This window comes from Dermacentor silvarum, chromosome 6 (genome assembly GCF_013339745.2).
Source record: "Dermacentor silvarum isolate Dsil-2018 chromosome 6, BIME_Dsil_1.4, whole genome shotgun sequence".
Taxonomy (NCBI): Eukaryota; Metazoa; Arthropoda; class Arachnida; order Ixodida; family Ixodidae; genus Dermacentor; species Dermacentor silvarum.
The window spans coordinates 78,931,506-78,950,042 of NC_051159.1; the positions used below are offsets into that span (position 1 = coordinate 78,931,506).

Consider the following 18,537-nt stretch of genomic DNA (forward strand, 5'->3'; position numbering starts at 1 on the left):
CTGTCGCAGTAATAAGTGGCGCATGCGATGCAATTGGATATAAATGGGAACGCAAGAGGTGCCTTGCGCTCCGTCCTGGAGGTAATGGAGTGTTTATCCCTTTCTCTATCACTCTTTTTCTCGTGCAGTCTCGGAGGTGGTCCCCGACAAGGCACGTGCCGGTGCCGAGCTACTCCGTGGTGGCCCGCGAAGGCGACGAGCTGCAGCTGTCGTGCGGCTCAGCGGGCGCCGACAGTTGGCTCGAGCCCGACGGCACAAGCTCGAGCCGAACAACGACGGAAGCGGTGGCAGAACCCCGGAGGAAACCGACGACGTTTCGGCCGGTCGGGCCAGACCTCCGGGGCCGGCTGCTGCGCTTCGGCCGCGTGCGGAGGCAGCACTCGCGTCGATATACCTGCCGCTTCAAGTCGGCGCGCGGTTACCACATACTCGTTGACGTCCAGCTCGTCGTTCAGTGTGAGTTTTATTACACGACTTGCATTGAAAGAGAGAGAAAGAGAGAGAGATAGAATGATAAATGAAAGTTGGGGAGGTGAACCAGGAGTGAGTCCGCGGTTGGCTACCCTACGCTGGGGGAAGGAGAAAGGGGAGGAAAAGATAAAGAGAAGAAGAGAAAGTCAATAGTTGATGTGCACTGGAGTCGCCGACGTAGTGAAAATAATTAGCGCTGTGTCATCGACGGTCGGTCAGTCCGGTTGCCTTGATGAACCTCTGCATCGCTTTTGTAGCCTTTTGCAACTGTGATGCGCGAAACCATGGTCACGTTGACACGGCGACGGAATGAAGGAGGATCAAAGCGCAGCCAAATATCTAACTTTCCGCAGTTATGATGACATCGAGATTCATAAATGAGACGATTACCATACAAAGCAGATCAACAAATTAGCAGAAACCTGTTCACACCAATTACAGTGAATAAATATTCAACTTTAAACCAATCATTTCTCAGGCAATATAATGGCACACGTTACACGATAGGAGAAACACCGCTCTCGGAAAGCTGCGGGAAGCATTATCGGATTGATCATTTAGTGCCTTTCAATTCTTTATTGTCCGTGCAACTTTCGCCGCCCTCCGCGGCCGCTCTATCCTGATGTCTCTTTGCGGGAACCGAAGCACTCTAGTAAAGAAAGAGCCATTAACTGGAGCCAGGGTCAGGAGAGAGTCCATCAAAGGGCTATTCCAAGTGGGACGTCTACAGCAAGGAGCTTTTTCTTGCTCGTCAAGGAGCGGTAACTTGCGATGAACTGACTGCGCGTACAAGGCACCGAACGTGATCGCAATCTTCACTAGGGAATTTGCCCGTGTAGCAGACACATACAGCGGTCTGCTACAGCAGCACTGCTCAATCCTTTCCTTTCGCGTTTCCACTACATTTCCTCTCTCTCCCACTCGCCGTATCGCTCCATTCGAGCGCAGCGGAGTAATAGGCCTATAGCGTCGGCTTCAAAACGGCCCTCGGAGAGCAAGCTTGCTTCCGTCCCATACGACGCGCCATACACTGGCCGTGAGCCACCAAAAACGCCAGTGCTGTCGATTCCGCGACCTTGCAGCCTTCTGGAACACCGGTCGGACTGCGCTCGCTATAGCGAAGCAGCGGCCGCGCGTTCCGGAACAGCGACTCCCGCCACCTCGACCATATATTGCGGCAGAGATGGGCGCGCGCTTCTATGCTGTTGCTGTTTCCGCGCACCGGCTGGCTCGCGTCCCATTCCCTGATAGGCTCCCCGAGACTTGACGGCTGGCCGGCTGTGAGGTGCGTCTGTCCTTCCTCGCGGCTAGCTTTACTGCCACGCTCTTTTATTGCAGGTGGCACGACTGGAAGTGTAGCAGGGGTGGAGGCGGAGGAGGCTGAAGGGCGTCTCCCCTCACCTGTGCGAGTCAAAAGCGCGGGAAACGCGAACTTGCCTTACAGGCGTAGCCACGCGACTGTTCGGCATGCACGGGACGTCGTGTGCGCGCCTGCGGTCGAGCGGCCACGGAATGACGATTGCGTCAGGCTCGCCCTCGCGCTCCCGTCTCTCGTTTCCCCCATACCCGAGTCAGCGCACGCTCCAGCTCGGGGTCTCAGGGGAGATGCGTCAGTTTCCAGTGGCCGACCACGTGGCACTGGCCATAAAGGTTGTGTGGATAGGATCATCACTTATTTATTTTACCAAGGTGATGGCCGATCAGTTTGCTGCGTGCGTCTTAAAGCCAGAGTAACCTTCGTCTGACGCGGAAAAATGAGAAAAACAAACAAACGGCGTGTTTTGAGGAGGCGAGGGGCAAGAGAATAGGATGTAACCTTTTGCGCCAGTATGGGATGCGTACGACAAGCTTTCTCCAACACAAATAATAATCTGAACAAAGTGGTGATTTGGGCCAGTTGGAACAGTCAAGTCATGATGAAGGTCATAGCACTAGGCAAAACAAGGGACACTGAGACTTCCACCCAAATGTAGCAATTGCTACAATGGAAACCCGACCGGGTTCCTCGAAAGAAAGCCTCGCAGTTGAGGAAGAATTCGTCCTGGTCCGGGACTCGAACCCGGGACCTGGACCAGGACGAATTCTTCCTCAACTGCGAGGCTTTCTTTCGAGGAACCCGGTCGGGTTTCCATTGTAGCAATTGCTACATTTGGGTGGAAGGTCTCAGTGTCCCTTTAATTACTTATCTCCACCTAGCGGATTTCCGCTGAACTATTACATCAAAAACAAGGGAAAGAAAGATAAGAATGTGTCCTCGTACATTCTTGGCTTTTTGTCCTTTGTATTGCGCAGTGTGCTGACCGCCATCATGACGAATAGTATGAATAAGAGAAAACGGACGATTACAAACCATTCACAGTAACTGGTGAGGCGTTCAGGCGGGTTAGCGTGATTTGTTTTGTTATTTTTTTCTATTGGGCAATCAGCACCATTTCTATTGCTTTGTTATATATTTGTCTAACGCCCCGGTCAGTGACAGTTCAAATTAGTACCACTGGGCATGGTGCTAATGTGCAGTCAAATGAAAACTTCCAGTAACGCTCATTACATTATTAGCCCATCACTGAGCACATTCATCTAATGCACTTTATTCAGTTTAGGTATGCGACTTCTATAGCATTGCAGCAGCGGTGACGGAAAAGACAGTCAAGAGCTAGACTTTATTAATACACAGTAATCACTGTGTTTCCTTTACCCCGTGAAGTTTCTCGCTGGGTTCGTAGACAAATTTATGATGACGATTACGTTACTTTAAATCTCACTGCGTATCGCAACGTCCCTTCTCAAAACTGTTTTTTTTTTTTTTGCTATCAAGGAATGTTTATTAACATTGTTTGATGTGGCAACCCTCGCAATCGCAAATAATAAAAAAGTGAACCCTGGCGCCAGCCACCTTCTATGGGGGCGACATCGTACTCCATTTTACATTTCTGTCAGCGTGTTCTCAGAGCGTAACCTCCACGTACCCTTGAGCCCTAGTCTATGAGGCGGCACAAAGCGTACGAATTAGCCCTTTCCTCTACACACACGCACTCATATGAGCGATAACTTCTCTATCAGAGCGTTTTTTAGCTGTGTAATAAGTTTTCATGTGGAAACATTGTGTCAAAAGATGTTCTTGACCCGCGATTCTAGATGCCCCATCTGTGGAACCTCTGGAAGTGCTGCGGGACAAGAAAGACTCCCGGTTGGTCTGCGTTGCGGGGGCGGAGCCTTCACCGGAAATCGCGTGGCTCCGAGACGACCAGCCACTTTCCCAGGACATCTCACCCTCGCTTAGGTGGGCAGCTCGTCACAACCCACAAAGCACACAGCACTGTAATTGCCGGCCAACAACTGCCAATTTTTCGATGGTTGTCAGTAACGTCTTCGTGTGGTGCGTGTGTATGTGCGCGTCAGAAAAATTAACAAAATCTTCTAATATACGCCTAACGCCGCGAATATACAAGCGTTATCAAATTATGGAATTGATCGTTACTGTCTGAATTCACACGTACGCCTTGTGTGTTGCCCTATAGTCGTTAAGTTATAAGTCCTTAAGGCCTCCAGCTTCTTTCCAATATTTACAGCTAATAGCGCACTTTGAAGAAATAAAGTGTACCAGTGCTGAAAGCTATGCGTGCATGATTGCTTTACCCTTAAATTCTATTTAAGGCAGCGTCATATTTCTATCCTAAATGTACAGGACTGAAAATGCTTCTCAAGGCTGCCTGCGAATATCCAAGTTGCACCTTAGAGAAGTCCAGGATGAAGCTGAGGTCCCCCACAACTACACCTGCGTAGCAAGCAACACTCTAGGCACGTCCAGCCGCTCGCTCCTACTCCGAAATGGTGAGTGGCACTGCGAAATTTCCCTTGTTCTTTTTGTTTCCTTTTTTTACGGCGTCTGCCGTTGAGGTTTTAGTCCTGGGTGTCTTGTCTACTAGCTGTGCGTGTGGCGTGACAAGTTGTAGGTCGAGATGTGCAACGTTTTACCAAAAACTATAAGAAAACTGAACAAGATATCGGGATCGAAGACTACTAGAGCTTCATAGTGATATAGAGCTAAGGAAATGAAAAGGGAAAGGAGGTTGGTCAGAACAGAAAATTCGGTTTGCTACCCTACACTGGGGCGAGGGAGATGGGAAGGTGGAAAAATGAGAAGAAAATAGAGAGTCAGAGGGAGCAGACAACACAATCACAACCGGTCATGATCATCGCACCACGGCGTAGATATCACAAGAAGCAATACGAACACCAAATAAACTAAACGACAAAAAAAAAAAAAAAGCTGAATGACTAAAAACGATTAAAAAAGCGACTGAAGCCGTTTTTGTGGGTTTCTTTGAGAAACTTATATGTAGCTATACTGGTAGAAGTCATAAAAGTTGCGCGCCTATAAACTCTTAAAGTTGTGAGAAGTTGATGAAGACCGCGCAATCACAAATAAGTCATTCGGGGAACTTCAGAGTGCTTTCAAAATTTTTCAGTAATTGCTCTGAGAAAATGGCAAGAGCTGTAGAGATTTAGCTGCTGGAAAACGTCAGCGATTGATGACGTCAGCAGCCACGCGGGAGCATTGTCTAGTTCCAGTTAGTATTATTCCCGTCTTGGCTATACAGTGATGCACTCAGTGCCCAATAAGAACCAACCTGAATGCGATGCAGCCCTCGTTCCTCTAGGTCGTGCGGCAAAGTACGCTCTAGCTCGTTTGCGAGCTTTCTTGGAACAGGGTACGTTCTGCGATTTTTCACTTTCTTGCCATAACGTGCACTTTGGCGCTAGTCAACGCGTTCGAGCGCATTCAGAAGGTTGGCGAAGCTTTGCATAGGTGTGACACTGTTTGCTTCAGAAGGGCGGAACGCAACAATGTTTCCCCTTTTCTTTTGTCTCACCAGTGGCCGTTTAAATTGGTCCCTGGATCGCCACGACTCACACTGTTTCTTTATATTGTCAATTGATTGTTTCGACATTTTAACAAAAATTAAAGGTGGGGGGGGGGGGGGGTTGTAGCTGCGGAAGCCTTTGTTTGTTTGTGCATACTGAGATGCGGCTTTTTAAATGAAGATGGAGTAGAGATGGTGCACCTGGTGTCAAACTTAAAAAAAAAAAAAAAAACTTCGCACAGGCACTGAGCTAGCCATAATTTTCAACATACCGGAGGATGTCGATATAAACGTCTGGGAAAATTCCACGAATGTGGGTTATTTGCTGCTCGCACAGAGAGGGAACGTCATAATCGAAACATAGCGTGCAAGAGGCACATTGAAAACTAGAGAGGTAAAGCACTTTACTTTTCCATTTTAGCGTTGCTTAACAAAGAGCAACGACAGAAACATCGACGCTAAGGCGGATACTTGCTCTTTTTAATGTAGACGTAAAAATGTGAGGACTCGAGACTCGCACGAAGACGACTAGCACGCTAGTACTAAATTACAGTCTGCATAAAACTATGGATGCGATTTGGTTATATCCTGGGTTTGCATCGAATTTTGATGCGCAGATAATTTCCGAGTACCTCATGTGTAATAAGCACGGAGCGTTATGTTCTCCTTTCGAGTACAAAATGAAGTCTTTGTCTAGACATTACAGTAAGACGAAACGTTTCTCTATACGTTCGACATCTAGCTGTGTCGTGCCGTTTGCTTAATGACTTTAAAACTGAGGAGGATGAATGCCCCAGCAGACAGCAGACTCGCGTACGCAATTCAAGAACCCTCGCAAGCAAAAATTTAGCCACCATGGCATCATCAAAAATTTTAGATATCTTGTATTCTTTCCGTGCATTGAATTGGTTGAATACACAGACGTGGACTGTACCACTTCATTTCCGGATACATGCCTGGGCTGCGACAAAAGAAATGTTTTCACGACATTTGTGTTCTCTAAGCGGTTATCAACTTGCTTATTTAAGGTCTCGCAGCTAAAAGAGCATTTCTGCGGATGACAAATTATCGTCGCAGTAGGCGCAACATGGCCGCGAAATGTCGCTAATAGAGCAGTCGCTGTCAAAAAGTAATTGCCCCAAATTAATTTTAAGGAATATCGTCAAGGACAGCAGTAAGATGCCGACAGGAGTTCTCGAGAGAGAGAGAGCAAGGAGAGGAAAGGCAGGGAGGTCAACCAGAAGAGCGTCCGGTTTGCTACCCTGCACTAGGGGTAAGGGAAAAGGGGAATAGAAAGAGTAAAATAGGGAGAACGATTATATTGGCCAAGCAGACCGCTGCGTTAATAACAGGGACATTAGAACATGAGCTTTCTCGAATAAAATTGCGGCACACTTGCCTGTGGCACTGTGGCTACTGCATGGGCAAGCCAAGTCTTTATAACATTCGCATGCTCGGCAGGACGCTATTTAGTGTCCTGTTCTTACTTCATATTGATACGGAAGAGCCGTCACAGTGTTACTGCAGTGAAGAGGAGGAAGACGACATGTTCGCGAATGATATAGGGTCGCCATCTTGGCCACCGTTGGCCTACGTGTAAATATACTGTAAATAGCCTGAATAATATTGTATCGTAATATACGTATTGTAATATACGTAACGTGACAATATTGTATCGCGTCCTATTACACCGTAACAAGTATGAACAAACCGGCCTAGTAGCAAGCAGTGATGCGTTGCCTAACGAATCCGCTGAAACCGTGCGTCTGGATACAACGTGGCTGTCTATATTTCTGTTCGCAGGTGACAGCTCAGCGTCTCCCAACGCCAGCGTGGTCCGTGACCGGGACCCATTGGACGGGGTTCCCGTGAAGCGATTCAAGATTACCGGCTTCGTGATTGGCATGTTGCCGCCATTGTTCATCTCCTTCTACATAATCCTCAAACTTGGGTACCGATCTCGGTACGCCGAGGAACGGGCCGAGGAGGCCGGCATGATGGAGGAACCCTTCTTTATCAGCTACTAGCACACCGTCCTACCCAAACGACAACAGGACACTTGGGCTTAGCTGCAGTCGTCCCAGATGGACCGGTGCTGTCTCAGGAACTATCTTTCCTCTCTCTGTTATCTGGCGGAATGAGCATTAGGTACTTTTCGTGATCGGGTCCTACCCTCCTCTCGCGGGATCCCGAGGACGAATCAGTCGAATGCAGCGCGCAGCAACACTGACGATCAAGAAATACTTTTCATTGGATGGTCCTGCGACAGCTTGTAGATAAGTAATAATATTGTGGTGATATAATTAACAAGTAATATATTCAATAGTGCCCGACACGTTTGGCCTTTGTACATAAAAGCATTGCTGAATATATGCTTAGAATGTATCGCGCATATAAAATAACGGAAACCAATAGAAAATGGCAATGAAGGAACGCTAGCTTTGAAACGTCAATTTGCACCCACTGAATACTCTGTGCGCTGCGCCTCTGTCCCAAAATATCAGAGCAAAGCAAAACAACAGCGGGTTCTTGACTTTCTTTTTCTCGCGGATTGATCGGCTGTTTCGTCGCGTAAGCGCGAGCAGAAATTGATCATATTGAGTTACACACACTCAACAGATCCCCGAGGTGTGTACGAATTACACGCACTCAAAAAAATCTCCTAGGTGTGCTACGTATGCAGCATTGTCTATTGGCACGTATCTTGTCGCACATTATTCGCACATTATTGGCTAATGATGTTCTATTCGAATGTGTGCAAAACAAATGATTCGCTCCTACAGTTACCGCTGTCGTGAGCTTTTCATTTCTCACCTAAACATGTCGCAGTCTCCCCACTTTCATTGCCCTACGTAACCCTTTTCTGTGAAGTTTGTAAAATTGCCATGCTCTACCCTCTGACATAGCATGTTAAGAGCATCTAGCTTCTACCACTCAAGCACTGGCTGCAACTTCAGCGCAAGCAGCAGTGCGCACAGCTATTCATAATTATCCAACAAAGTTCTGCAGAAATGCGCAAGGTGTAGTTGGGCTCATGAAAGGGGAAGGCAGCAGTTGTAGAGGGCGAATCAGAAATTCTCTGCCCCAATTTTAATTAGCCAAAATAAGGTACATACAGGTAATTACAAATATTCGTACTATTCTACGTACCTTACACTATCTTTTCCGCATAATCGCCACACCGGTTGAGACATTTGTCCCATCGCAGCAATAAATTTGCCAAGTCCCTGTGGTGGAATTCGTCCGGCTGACTGTGGAACCACCGTCGGACTGCATTCCTGGCTTCACGGCCATCTAATGAACTCACAACGCCACCACCTCATACTTCTCAAAGCTAGACACCTTTCCCCATACTTAGGCTGCATTCCCCTGTGGATTTTGATGGGCGTTCTTCCCCTTGCACCATAGAAAACGAATCGCACTTCGTTGCTCGTACGCCGTGAACGTGTGAAGCACAACCGCCATCTTCTACAAGTGACAGCAGGGCCATGCCGCGGAGCTACCGGTAGATAAGGCCGGGCCGGTCTGAGAAAGGTCCACCGCTGGGAATGGATATGTTGACTTCTCCTTTACAACCATAATTTGGCTAAAGAAGTTGGGGCAAATACTTTCTAATTCGCCCGCGTATTAAAATTCCAAGATGCTGCAAAAACCACTCATGCGGGTTTATTCAGAGTTTCGCAAGTGAACAAAAATTATTTCCTGTCTGGGGGACAAACCCAGCACTACAACCTTGTAGGACTATTCTACACTGTAGCCTCGTAGCTGCTTAGCTGCGAAACTTTCTATCTGCGTAGCTTGGTGCATTGTAGTTTTCAGCGCTGTACTACACTCAGGTCTATGCTATTTTTCCCTTTCGTATTTTTCTTAATCCGGTGAGCATGCCGGCATGAAGCGTATGGTGGACCTACGACGCGTAGATTGGGCTCATCTCCGTCTCTTAGGTTTTGCTGATTATCGAGAAGAAGCGATATCGTTTGCGCACGTCGTGCGAAGCCCTCCTACGGGCAAACGAGGAACGGTACCTTCTCTTCGGTGAGCATGACGTAACACTCACTGAATGTGCAGTGGTAAAGTTCTTTGAGTCTTGCGTGACGTCAATTAAATTATCGTACAAGGGCAGCGTAGTAGTGCATCTGCACGACTCCTTAAGGACTGATCAGTGATAATGCGCGCGCATTCATGAGGCACAGCTGTTGAAGGTCTGTTCCTTCCCTGCTGTTCATAATCAACTCCGAACAAAGCCTAGAAACAACAGCGGTCACGAATCCTTTGCTTCAACGAGCCTTGTTTCGAGGATAAGCGTAGAAAGATTCGAACATCGCGATTCACTTCTTGTTGAGTTGACGTGTTCTTGTGGCAGTTGAGGAACAGGGCGAGACTGGCGAAATGACGCACGCACTTAAGTTTTGGCTTTCATGCCTGCCTGTAGTTAGAGAGAACTCTATGAGATCTGTCACAACATAGCACAAAGTGCGCGTTACGTGTGAATTTCAGCCAGCGGCAGAGTCAGTTGTAAGAGGAACGCAGTGATTCATGATAGTGGTTCATAATGATGCTTCTCCCGCGTGTGCTCGCAAACATACTGATGAGTTGTGGGCGCCAGTCATTCCCTTTGTTTAACTTCCCAAATTCTGGGAACTACTAGTGTGCCGAAGTTTTCTCGTTTCTCAACAATTTAATTTTATACTGTTGGGTAAAATAGGTAGCTTTAGGAGCCATTTTTTGATGTGACAGAGGTGTTGGCTAATCATTGCAAGACATGCCCAAATGACGTTCATTTTACTCTGCATAGCGTTAACTTCTATTGCCCATCTCGACAGGTTGATTGCGGTCTTTAAAAGAAGGAAAGATAGACGTATTTAATAACCTTTTGTTAAGGACATCAGAGAATTACACCTGACTACAGGAAATAATTTCAGGAGCTATCGATTTCTCTGTTACCAGACCTCCAGGATGAAGTTTTTGTTCTGCAAACGCGATCCCTTGACAACCAGTTTGCGTCGACTTTATTGCCTTTCCTCGATAACCAGTTTGAGAGAGCATGTCCGAAATCAACGCTGAGATTCCCTGCTTCGCAATGGCAAACTTCGTGCCACCGCTTGCAACTTAAGACAAAGGCGAAAGCTTACGACAGATCAGTCGGAAAGATTGAGCATTTAAACTGTACGCCAGCACTGCGCCACCGAGTCCTCGCTAAACTTTTTGATTATAGAAAGGAGGGTTATGCCTCTGTGAGAGGAACGTGAATTTGCGAAGAATGCCTGCATCTACCACAGCAACGCGTGCTAAGAGGAAAGAGGGTAAGGTAGACTTGTATATATCCCATCACAACTCTGTATATGCAATACCATCCTCACTACTTCACAACTACGGGGACCACCCACAATACACTCAGGAACAATTTTAGGAGGGACCTTTCAGCCTATGTATACATTTGCCTTACCAAGAGTGTAAGAGTATCGAGAGTGCTGCATTAACGAGGACTGACTCCTTTTTCATTATAAGTTTGTCATCTTGCCCTGAATTCCTGTTTAAGGCCTGTATATAGCTAATTGTGCCGGGTCTACGTAGGAAGAATGTATGCGCAGAGTTTCGTTTAAATATGTAGGACGTTGCTAATCGTTTATAGTGAGATACAGAAAGTGTGCTGACTGGCAAGCGTGTATACCGGTCAGCTTGAGCTGGTTCAAACAATGGTGCTTTGGCTGTACTTCGCAGGGGATATGAATGAGTATTGTACTATCGTAGTGTAGCGCATAGCTTAGAGTAGTAAAGCCTTGCACACTCGACTTTTCCGACGCCGCTCGCGACCTGCGCAATATGTCTAACTACTATACTGAAGATACTAACATAAAGTCAGTCTCCTGTGTAGTGCCATAGTTAACCTCGTGGTTGCTTATAGATTTTGAAGTGCCCTCTTACGCTGCGACAGTATTTTTCTAGGAAGCCACAACCTCTTCTCTCCATCCTGCGTATTAACGGCGTATGTTTTACCGTTAAAAAGTACGTTGTGTCCAGAGCTTTCAGATGTGATAAAAAGCTTTCTTCGCATTGCATGCGTCCTGGTAGTTTGTAGCCATCGGCATTAAAACTCTTTTTAACCAAGTGCGCAATACTTTCAGACAAGCCAAACCGTTTATTTTGTAACTCCGCTCTTTATAACGTCTTCATAGGCTCATTCATAAGCACGTTTCAAGCGTCCTAGATCTAGTAAATAGAACCTTTCGCAAGCCCGTTATAGTGGCGTGCATATTACATATTAACGTTCGCCTGAACAAGCTATAATTTCCCTCGCGAACAATGTTTAGGTTCGAAGCAGCAGTTTCTAGAGATATAGTGTTTTCTTGCGTGTAAGGTTCGCTGTGTGGCATTCTCTTTTTCTTTTCGCCTTTTGCCCATGTTGCCTTTTTAGACCTCTAGCACAGCACTTACGCAGCATTTCGTCGAACTACAACGCAATGAGGTGAGAAGATCACCGCTGAAGAGCCCATACGACGTTGTAGAATGTAGGTAAATGCCGCTCTGTTTGTGGTGTACCAATCTCAAAGGGAACAGCTGGCGTTAGACAGGATTTAGGCTAATCTTAGTTAGGGACGTGAACAGGAATATGCCCTGAATAGTGTACTGTCTACTGTGCAACGCACGACAACTATGTTTGGTACTATTCAGAATCGCCTACATGCGAGTCCTTTATGATAGTTATGTTACAACTATTGTACTTGGGGAGGGTGCATCTTGCATGGCAGTTATTTGGCTTTTTGGAGAATGGAAGCGCGTTCAGGCTTGCAGGGTACTATTTTCCCATGCTAGCAAACAGCTTGAGCTCTCTCTTGCGTTGTCTCTAAATATTACCTAAGGGCTAGAACGCCAAGTTGGTTGGCGCTGATCTGCTGTGCAAAGAGCTTCTAGAACTCACGTTCCCACAGCACGTTTCAAGTATTTCTTGTTATGCTCCAGAGATTTGATAATGTTTCGAAACAGAGTTGATGAAGCTGGTGTTGATCACAAAAGCAGGCAATGCTAATGATTTACTTAAGACGCAATTACTGACTGCACAATCAGAACATGGGTTGCTTATTGGGGAAAAAAAGAAAATAATTCAATGTCTTGAGACCCGCCGTGGTTGCTTAGTGGCTATGGTGTTCGGCTGCTAAGCACGAGGTCGCGGGATCAAATCCCGGCCACGGCGGCCGCATTTTGATGGGGGCGAAATGCAGAAAACACCCGTGTACTTAGATTTAGGTTCACGTTAAAGAACCCCCAGGTGGTCTAAATTATTCCGGAGTTCCCCCACTACGGCGTGCCTCATAATGAGGTCGCGGTTTTGGCACGTAAAACTCCATAATTTTTGTTTGTTTGTTTTGAGAATGTCTTGAGTTGAGAAATATTTCACGCTGCCATCAGGAACGGCTGTTTTTAGCCGCGCAAAGTGTAGCTATAAAAAGCATGAGACGTTTCTCGTAAAACGCGTCGTTTAGAAGAATTTCTGTCTTTCGACAAAACTTATGGAAAGACCGACTGTTTTTTCCGGACATTTGCATTTCTGTAATCTTGGCCACAGTATTAAAGAATGCGAGTAAAACTTGTCTCTCTCTCTTTTTTTTTTACTAAACGTTCTGGTTTTGGTCATTCGTGCGCTACTGCATGTTCTGATCGAACATTTCGTTTGGCGCCATTTGTAATTTTAGCCGATTCTGACGTGGCTATAGGGAACTGAGCAGAAAATTGGTCTTTGAGGTATACGAAAACCAGGCCCAGATTCACAAGGCCATTCGAACGCAAGTGGTGGTTAGTAGTAACTCGTATTTGTCAACTATCAGAGCAGATGAGGTATAAAAAACTCTCGGGCAAGGACAGAGAGGTCTTCTGAATGAAAACATCCTTGCGAATCTGACCCTTGGTTGATTTAATCGTAATGGTTAATCCTTCTTGTTAGCAATGATCATGCTGACACGTGCAGCAGAGGTCTGATTAAGTTAACCAATGTGTTTCTGGTTGAGCTGCTGAAGTGATATCTTTTGAAATAAACTGAAACGTGCAATGTGCATGTATAACTAGTGAGTGAGTTATCCAACGCTAAGAGTTGGAGATCGCTTATGCTGTGACCACACCTTTCTTCACTAAGCAGATATATTGTGCACCTGGCTAGTTTATACTGTCTTGTGGCCTTTTTATTCTGTAACAGTGTACTGAGTTTTATTGCTTGTCGCCTCCTGCCTTTTCTCAAATTTGAGGTGCTGTACCTACCTGCGGTCTTTTGGCCCACTCACCAGAGGCAATGTACATGTCGAGGAATAAACGATTCGAAAAAATGACATTGAGTCGCTGAGTTTCTCGGACGTAATGAATGAACTAGGGTCCGCATTCACACGCACACACACACACACACACACACACACACACACACACACACACACACACACACACACACACACACACACACACACACACACACACACACACACACACACACACACACACACACACACACACACACACACACACACACACACACACACACACACACACACACACACACACACACACACACACACACACACACACACACAAAAAAAAAAAAAAAAAAAAAAACGCTCTTATGCTCGAACTTCGTAAGAGCAGCTGCGATCCAATCGTCATGCGGACATATTACCGAAAGTGGCTGCCGAATAGACAATGCGTTTACGAGCGAAAAAACTTCGTGAATGTGGCCCCGGTTGTTAGACATTCTCTTTTTTTCATTCCGTCTTTAACGTCACTAAATCAACTCCGCAGCATCCCAGTTCATTTGAGAGACACGACTACACTCCCTGTCTCCAACTACGTTCAGCTATGCGCTTCGTCTCTTGTTCACTTCATTGGTTGTTTCCCTCTGCTTACTTCACTTCGCTTTCTGTATTTAGTCAGGAACGCGTCGAAATCGCTTGTTAGTCAGCGCATCAACCTGTCCCGTTTTTTTTTTCTCTCTCTCTCTTTCTCCGTCTGCACGTGTCATGCGTTCTTGCAGTGTCCCACCAGCTAGCCCAAAGAAATGTGCTAGCTATATTCAACACTAAAGGCTCATTCACACCGGCGACTTGAGGAGGTCGCGCGACCATTTGCGACTCGCGACCAAAAAGCGCCCGAAGGCGACTGATGTTCACACCGGCAAGCCCGGCTGAGCGCGACCTGCAAGTCGCAATCCCGGAAATTCTCGTTCTTCAGCGAGAATTCTAGGGATCTACGCAGTTCGCGCACTTCGCTATGGTTTCGCGAAGCCATAGATTTCGATGCTAGCGAAGAGGAAGACGTCGTCACTGTGCTGATGTGCTCTGCCGTGGTGTCAGCCCTGGCAGCGCGGAAGCCTCCGAAGAAAACGCGACGCTGGTGGGTGCGCCCGTGCCTCCGCTCGAGTGAAGTGGCCGGCCACGCAAGCCGCTTCGTGCCCGAACTTTGTGCGCATGACAACGAGTATTATCGACAGCAAGTTGTAATTTTTAGTTCGCATTGCGTGGGATTCGGTGCATAATATTAAAGCGAAGCTGTTCACCCGCTGTTCACCTTTGGGTGGCGTGCTCATCCAACGAACGGCAGCTAGAAAAAAGGGTTTGTGTTGTGCTTTCTTTTCCTGCTGTTTAGCTTCCAGCGAATGCGACCGCGTACATTCGACACGTTGCTGCAACTGCTGTGTCCCAGCATCACGAGGCAAGACACCAATTACCGGCTTGTAGTCTGTATGATGGCGTGGACATTGCATTTGGCGTGGAGGACGCCAGATAAAAAGACATAACATCACTTTCGGCGCGGCGCTGATTGGTTGAGCAGCTTTGCGACCACGGTCGCGCGACTGAAAAATCGAGCAGTGAGCGACTGACCCAAAACGGTCGCTTTTCTAGAAAAGCGACCATTTGCGACCATTTGCGACCAACTTGGTCGCGCGACCACTGTCAGTCGCCGGTGTGAATAAACCTTAAGCGTTCATGGGAAGATGGGTATTTTAAGTGATCAACAGTATACAGGTGAGCAGGGGAGCCTCAGGCAGGAGCCTGAAAGTTCCGGTGTCAGCCCGATTTCGACAACAACGCGCAGTGCGGCGAAGGCTACGCTTCACGTCAGCGAGTCAGAAACGAGAACTTGTTAGGCGTTTTAGATTGAACACTTAAAGGCGCCGCTGGTTACTACGGTGTTTTACATACATTCAGTCGGCGTCGCGCACAAAAGCACCGTTAGCGGCGGAAAGCCGACGAGTCCCTCTCCGTAGTTCTCGACAATGGCTGGTTGCAGCTACCCGAAGTATTTCCGTGCACTACACGCAGTTGAAGAAACAGCATATAGCACGGCCTGCCCAGGCTAGCTACGGAATATTCCTCTACGTACGCGTACCTGAATCCAGGGGGGTTGCACTGCACACTCTGTGTTTGCGTAAGTGTGTGTGTTTATTTGTTAGCCAAAGGCATGCTACCACGCTTCCTGAAAAACCTGAATTACGGAAACTGGGGTGACGTTGGCAACGCACTAGAACACCAGATGAAATCGTGCTACATTTGTTCCAAAGGACAGAAGGGAGGCTTGACTGATGCGCGCGCAGGGATCGCGAATTGGACACCATGCACACCTGAGGCCATCTCCAGCGTATTCTTCTAGGCATCGGATGTACATGGAAGGCGCCGTGGTCTGCATGCTCTTCTATCATCATTATGCGCCATCCAACGTTTTTCTTTCTTCTACATGCTCGTTTTTCTATTGGTGCAGATTGCGAAGTCTGCTGCAAGGTTTTATCCCTAAACTTCCCGTGTTTGCAGCACTAAACCAGGTAACTCCCCTCATTTATCACCGTTACCTCGAGAGAGGAAAATTGCTCGCTCGCGGGCATGGCTCCCTCCAGTTCCAGATTTGCGCAAACAATGGAGGAAGAAGCAGACCCGAATATTCCCATTAGCGCTTTTGTTGCGATAATACGAAACAGGCAAGCAGGAGTCGGATGTAGCGGGTGATATATGACTACAGCACCGTCGCCTTAACCTCCACCGAAGGAGGTACACCTTTGCGATGCGAGGAGATTCAATATTGTCACAGACCCCGTGAAGGAGGCGCAAACGCCGGACCATATTCCAAAGCCGACTTATCAGCTTCCGAAAATAATCCCACGAAAGCAAGGACAATTAAGAATGGGCCCTCTGGTGCACCAGCGAACGCCGGTGGCTGTCCAAAGACCGAGTCAGAGCCCAGAGTTGTCAAAACACAACGAAATATATTCTTCACACCAGGCAGTTACACACACACTTGCACGCTTAGGCTAGACACAACACATTACAAATCAGATGAGTATTAACAAACACAAGAAAATAATTAACGACAAGCACTAAGAGCCCAACACGTAAAGTACAAAATGAAAAGGAACACTTAGTGTCCAATCGTATTCACCGTGCTGGTCGTGGAGTCAGACGATCTCGGCGTAGCTCGGGGCAAATCTCGAAGAAGGAACTTCTTCCGGAAATTGCAGACGCTCGATGAACTCGTCGACTAGCTTGCCGGGGAATCCCCTTCTTCACGTTACACAACTTCACCGGTGCAGACTGAACTCCACTGCTGATTCTCGCACGGCGCTTATATAGCTTGCGCAGGCGTTCTCGAACATTCCTATCGGAGTCGTGATCCGGTAGCATGGCCAATGCCTGGAAGCTTCTATTCTTTTCTGGTACCTTCGACCGCCGCCGTCGAAGCGTTGTCGAAGGGGGGTGATGACTCATCCAGTTGGCGCACGCTAACGTTGTAGTCATCTCTTTCGACTCGCCGGGTGAGAAGGTGTCTCGGCGCGCACGTGTGCTCTTCTCTCTCTCTCTCTCTCTCTCCGGTTAACGTCGCTTCGTCGATGCTCTTCTAGACGTATAGGTGCCGTTGTTCGGGTCACTGTTTGAGGCGTATGCGCTCTCCCCCTCTGTTGAAGTTGCCGCGGGGCCGGCGTGTTCTTTCGCTGGCTTGCGTGACACGCGGCGCGCGCTTGGATTACGCGCTCTTTTGTGACAAATATGCAAGCTTGCTTTTCCTACTGAGGCACTTGAAAAAATATGGTGGCCGCTTATGGTGTTGCACGTCGAAAATATAATGGGACACAAGGTCTGAACCAACCAAGGAGGCCTGGACTGAGGTCCTTGTTTCTGTAAGAACTATTGAATGTTATTCCCTCCTCCTCCTGCTCCACCCCGAAGCTATTCGTTCCTTCAGTACATCGGTTAATTGAATTGATAAACTACTCATTGAAAGTAACATTCGTACGACTACTAGTGTGAGAATGGCGCTGTACTTAACACAGCAAATTTCATTCCAATCAGTCCAGCGTTTCTCTAATGACAGCATCTGTGTGTTTTACACGACTTTGAGCAGAGAAATCTGTGTGCGCCTCCGCGTAACACTTCCTCTTAACTAGACTTTCTCGAGTTTGCTACCCTACACCTGGGGAGGGAGATTGAAAGAAAGACAGAGAAGACAACATTTATGTGTGTGCACTGGAAAAGGCATAGCGTTTTCTAAGTCAGGCTTTCAAATCTGTTGCTTCCAGGAACTGAAGTATCGTTTGTGTGCCTTTTTTGGGTGAATGAGCGGATGCGCCCAGGCTCCCAGGGCCTTAGCTTCATTGAAAAGCCGATCTCCCAGTTCGCTCAAGGCACATCGGAGAATCTGGCATTTTTCGTTGGAGCGGGAGCAGTGGAACAGTTGCTTGTACAGCCTCGATCCGTCGTTCATGAGATTTCTCGCGGCGTGACACAACATTGCTTTGTCGGCTGTGGGTCAGCGTAACATTTACTCCCTCGGCATATGACCACTTCTTTTGGCGACCAAAATGAAAGTTGCCATTTCGATTAACAACATTTTACACGAAAATCACCCACTGCCGCCAAGCTTGTTTATTACACCAAATCGAAATACCCAGAAAGCTGTAAAAATAAATTTCAACCTCCTAGTATCCCATAACATATAAGGTGTTTCACAGTGGCAAAATTTGAAATTCAATACCTTTTAAGGTAACAGTTTTTCGTTTTCTATAAAAGCGTTGTGCTTAACCTAAACTATATATATATATATATATATATATATATATATATATATATATATATATGCGTACATAGCTATCGCATTGGAGGAGGAGGAGGAATAAACCAGAGACGGCAGGGATGCTAACCAGAAGTGCGTCTGGTTGGCGGGAAAGGGGGAATAGAAA

General features: G+C 47.1%; 1 protein-coding gene across 1 annotated transcript in view; it reads left to right on the forward strand.

The window, feature by feature from the left end:
• LOC119456743 (hemicentin-2-like) overlaps positions 1–12,053 on the forward strand; it is a 113,841-nt gene extending 101,788 nt beyond the window's left edge. The window contains exons 4-7 of the mRNA XM_049669061.1: positions 129–456; positions 3,607–3,751; positions 4,157–4,302; positions 7,140–12,053. Coding sequence (XP_049525018.1) covers positions 129–456; positions 3,607–3,751; positions 4,157–4,302; positions 7,140–7,363 — 843 coding nt within the window. The 3' untranslated portion in view covers positions 7,364–12,053. The remainder of the gene's footprint in view (positions 1–128; positions 457–3,606; positions 3,752–4,156; positions 4,303–7,139) is intronic.
• Positions 12,054–18,537: the final 6,484 nt, after the last annotated feature.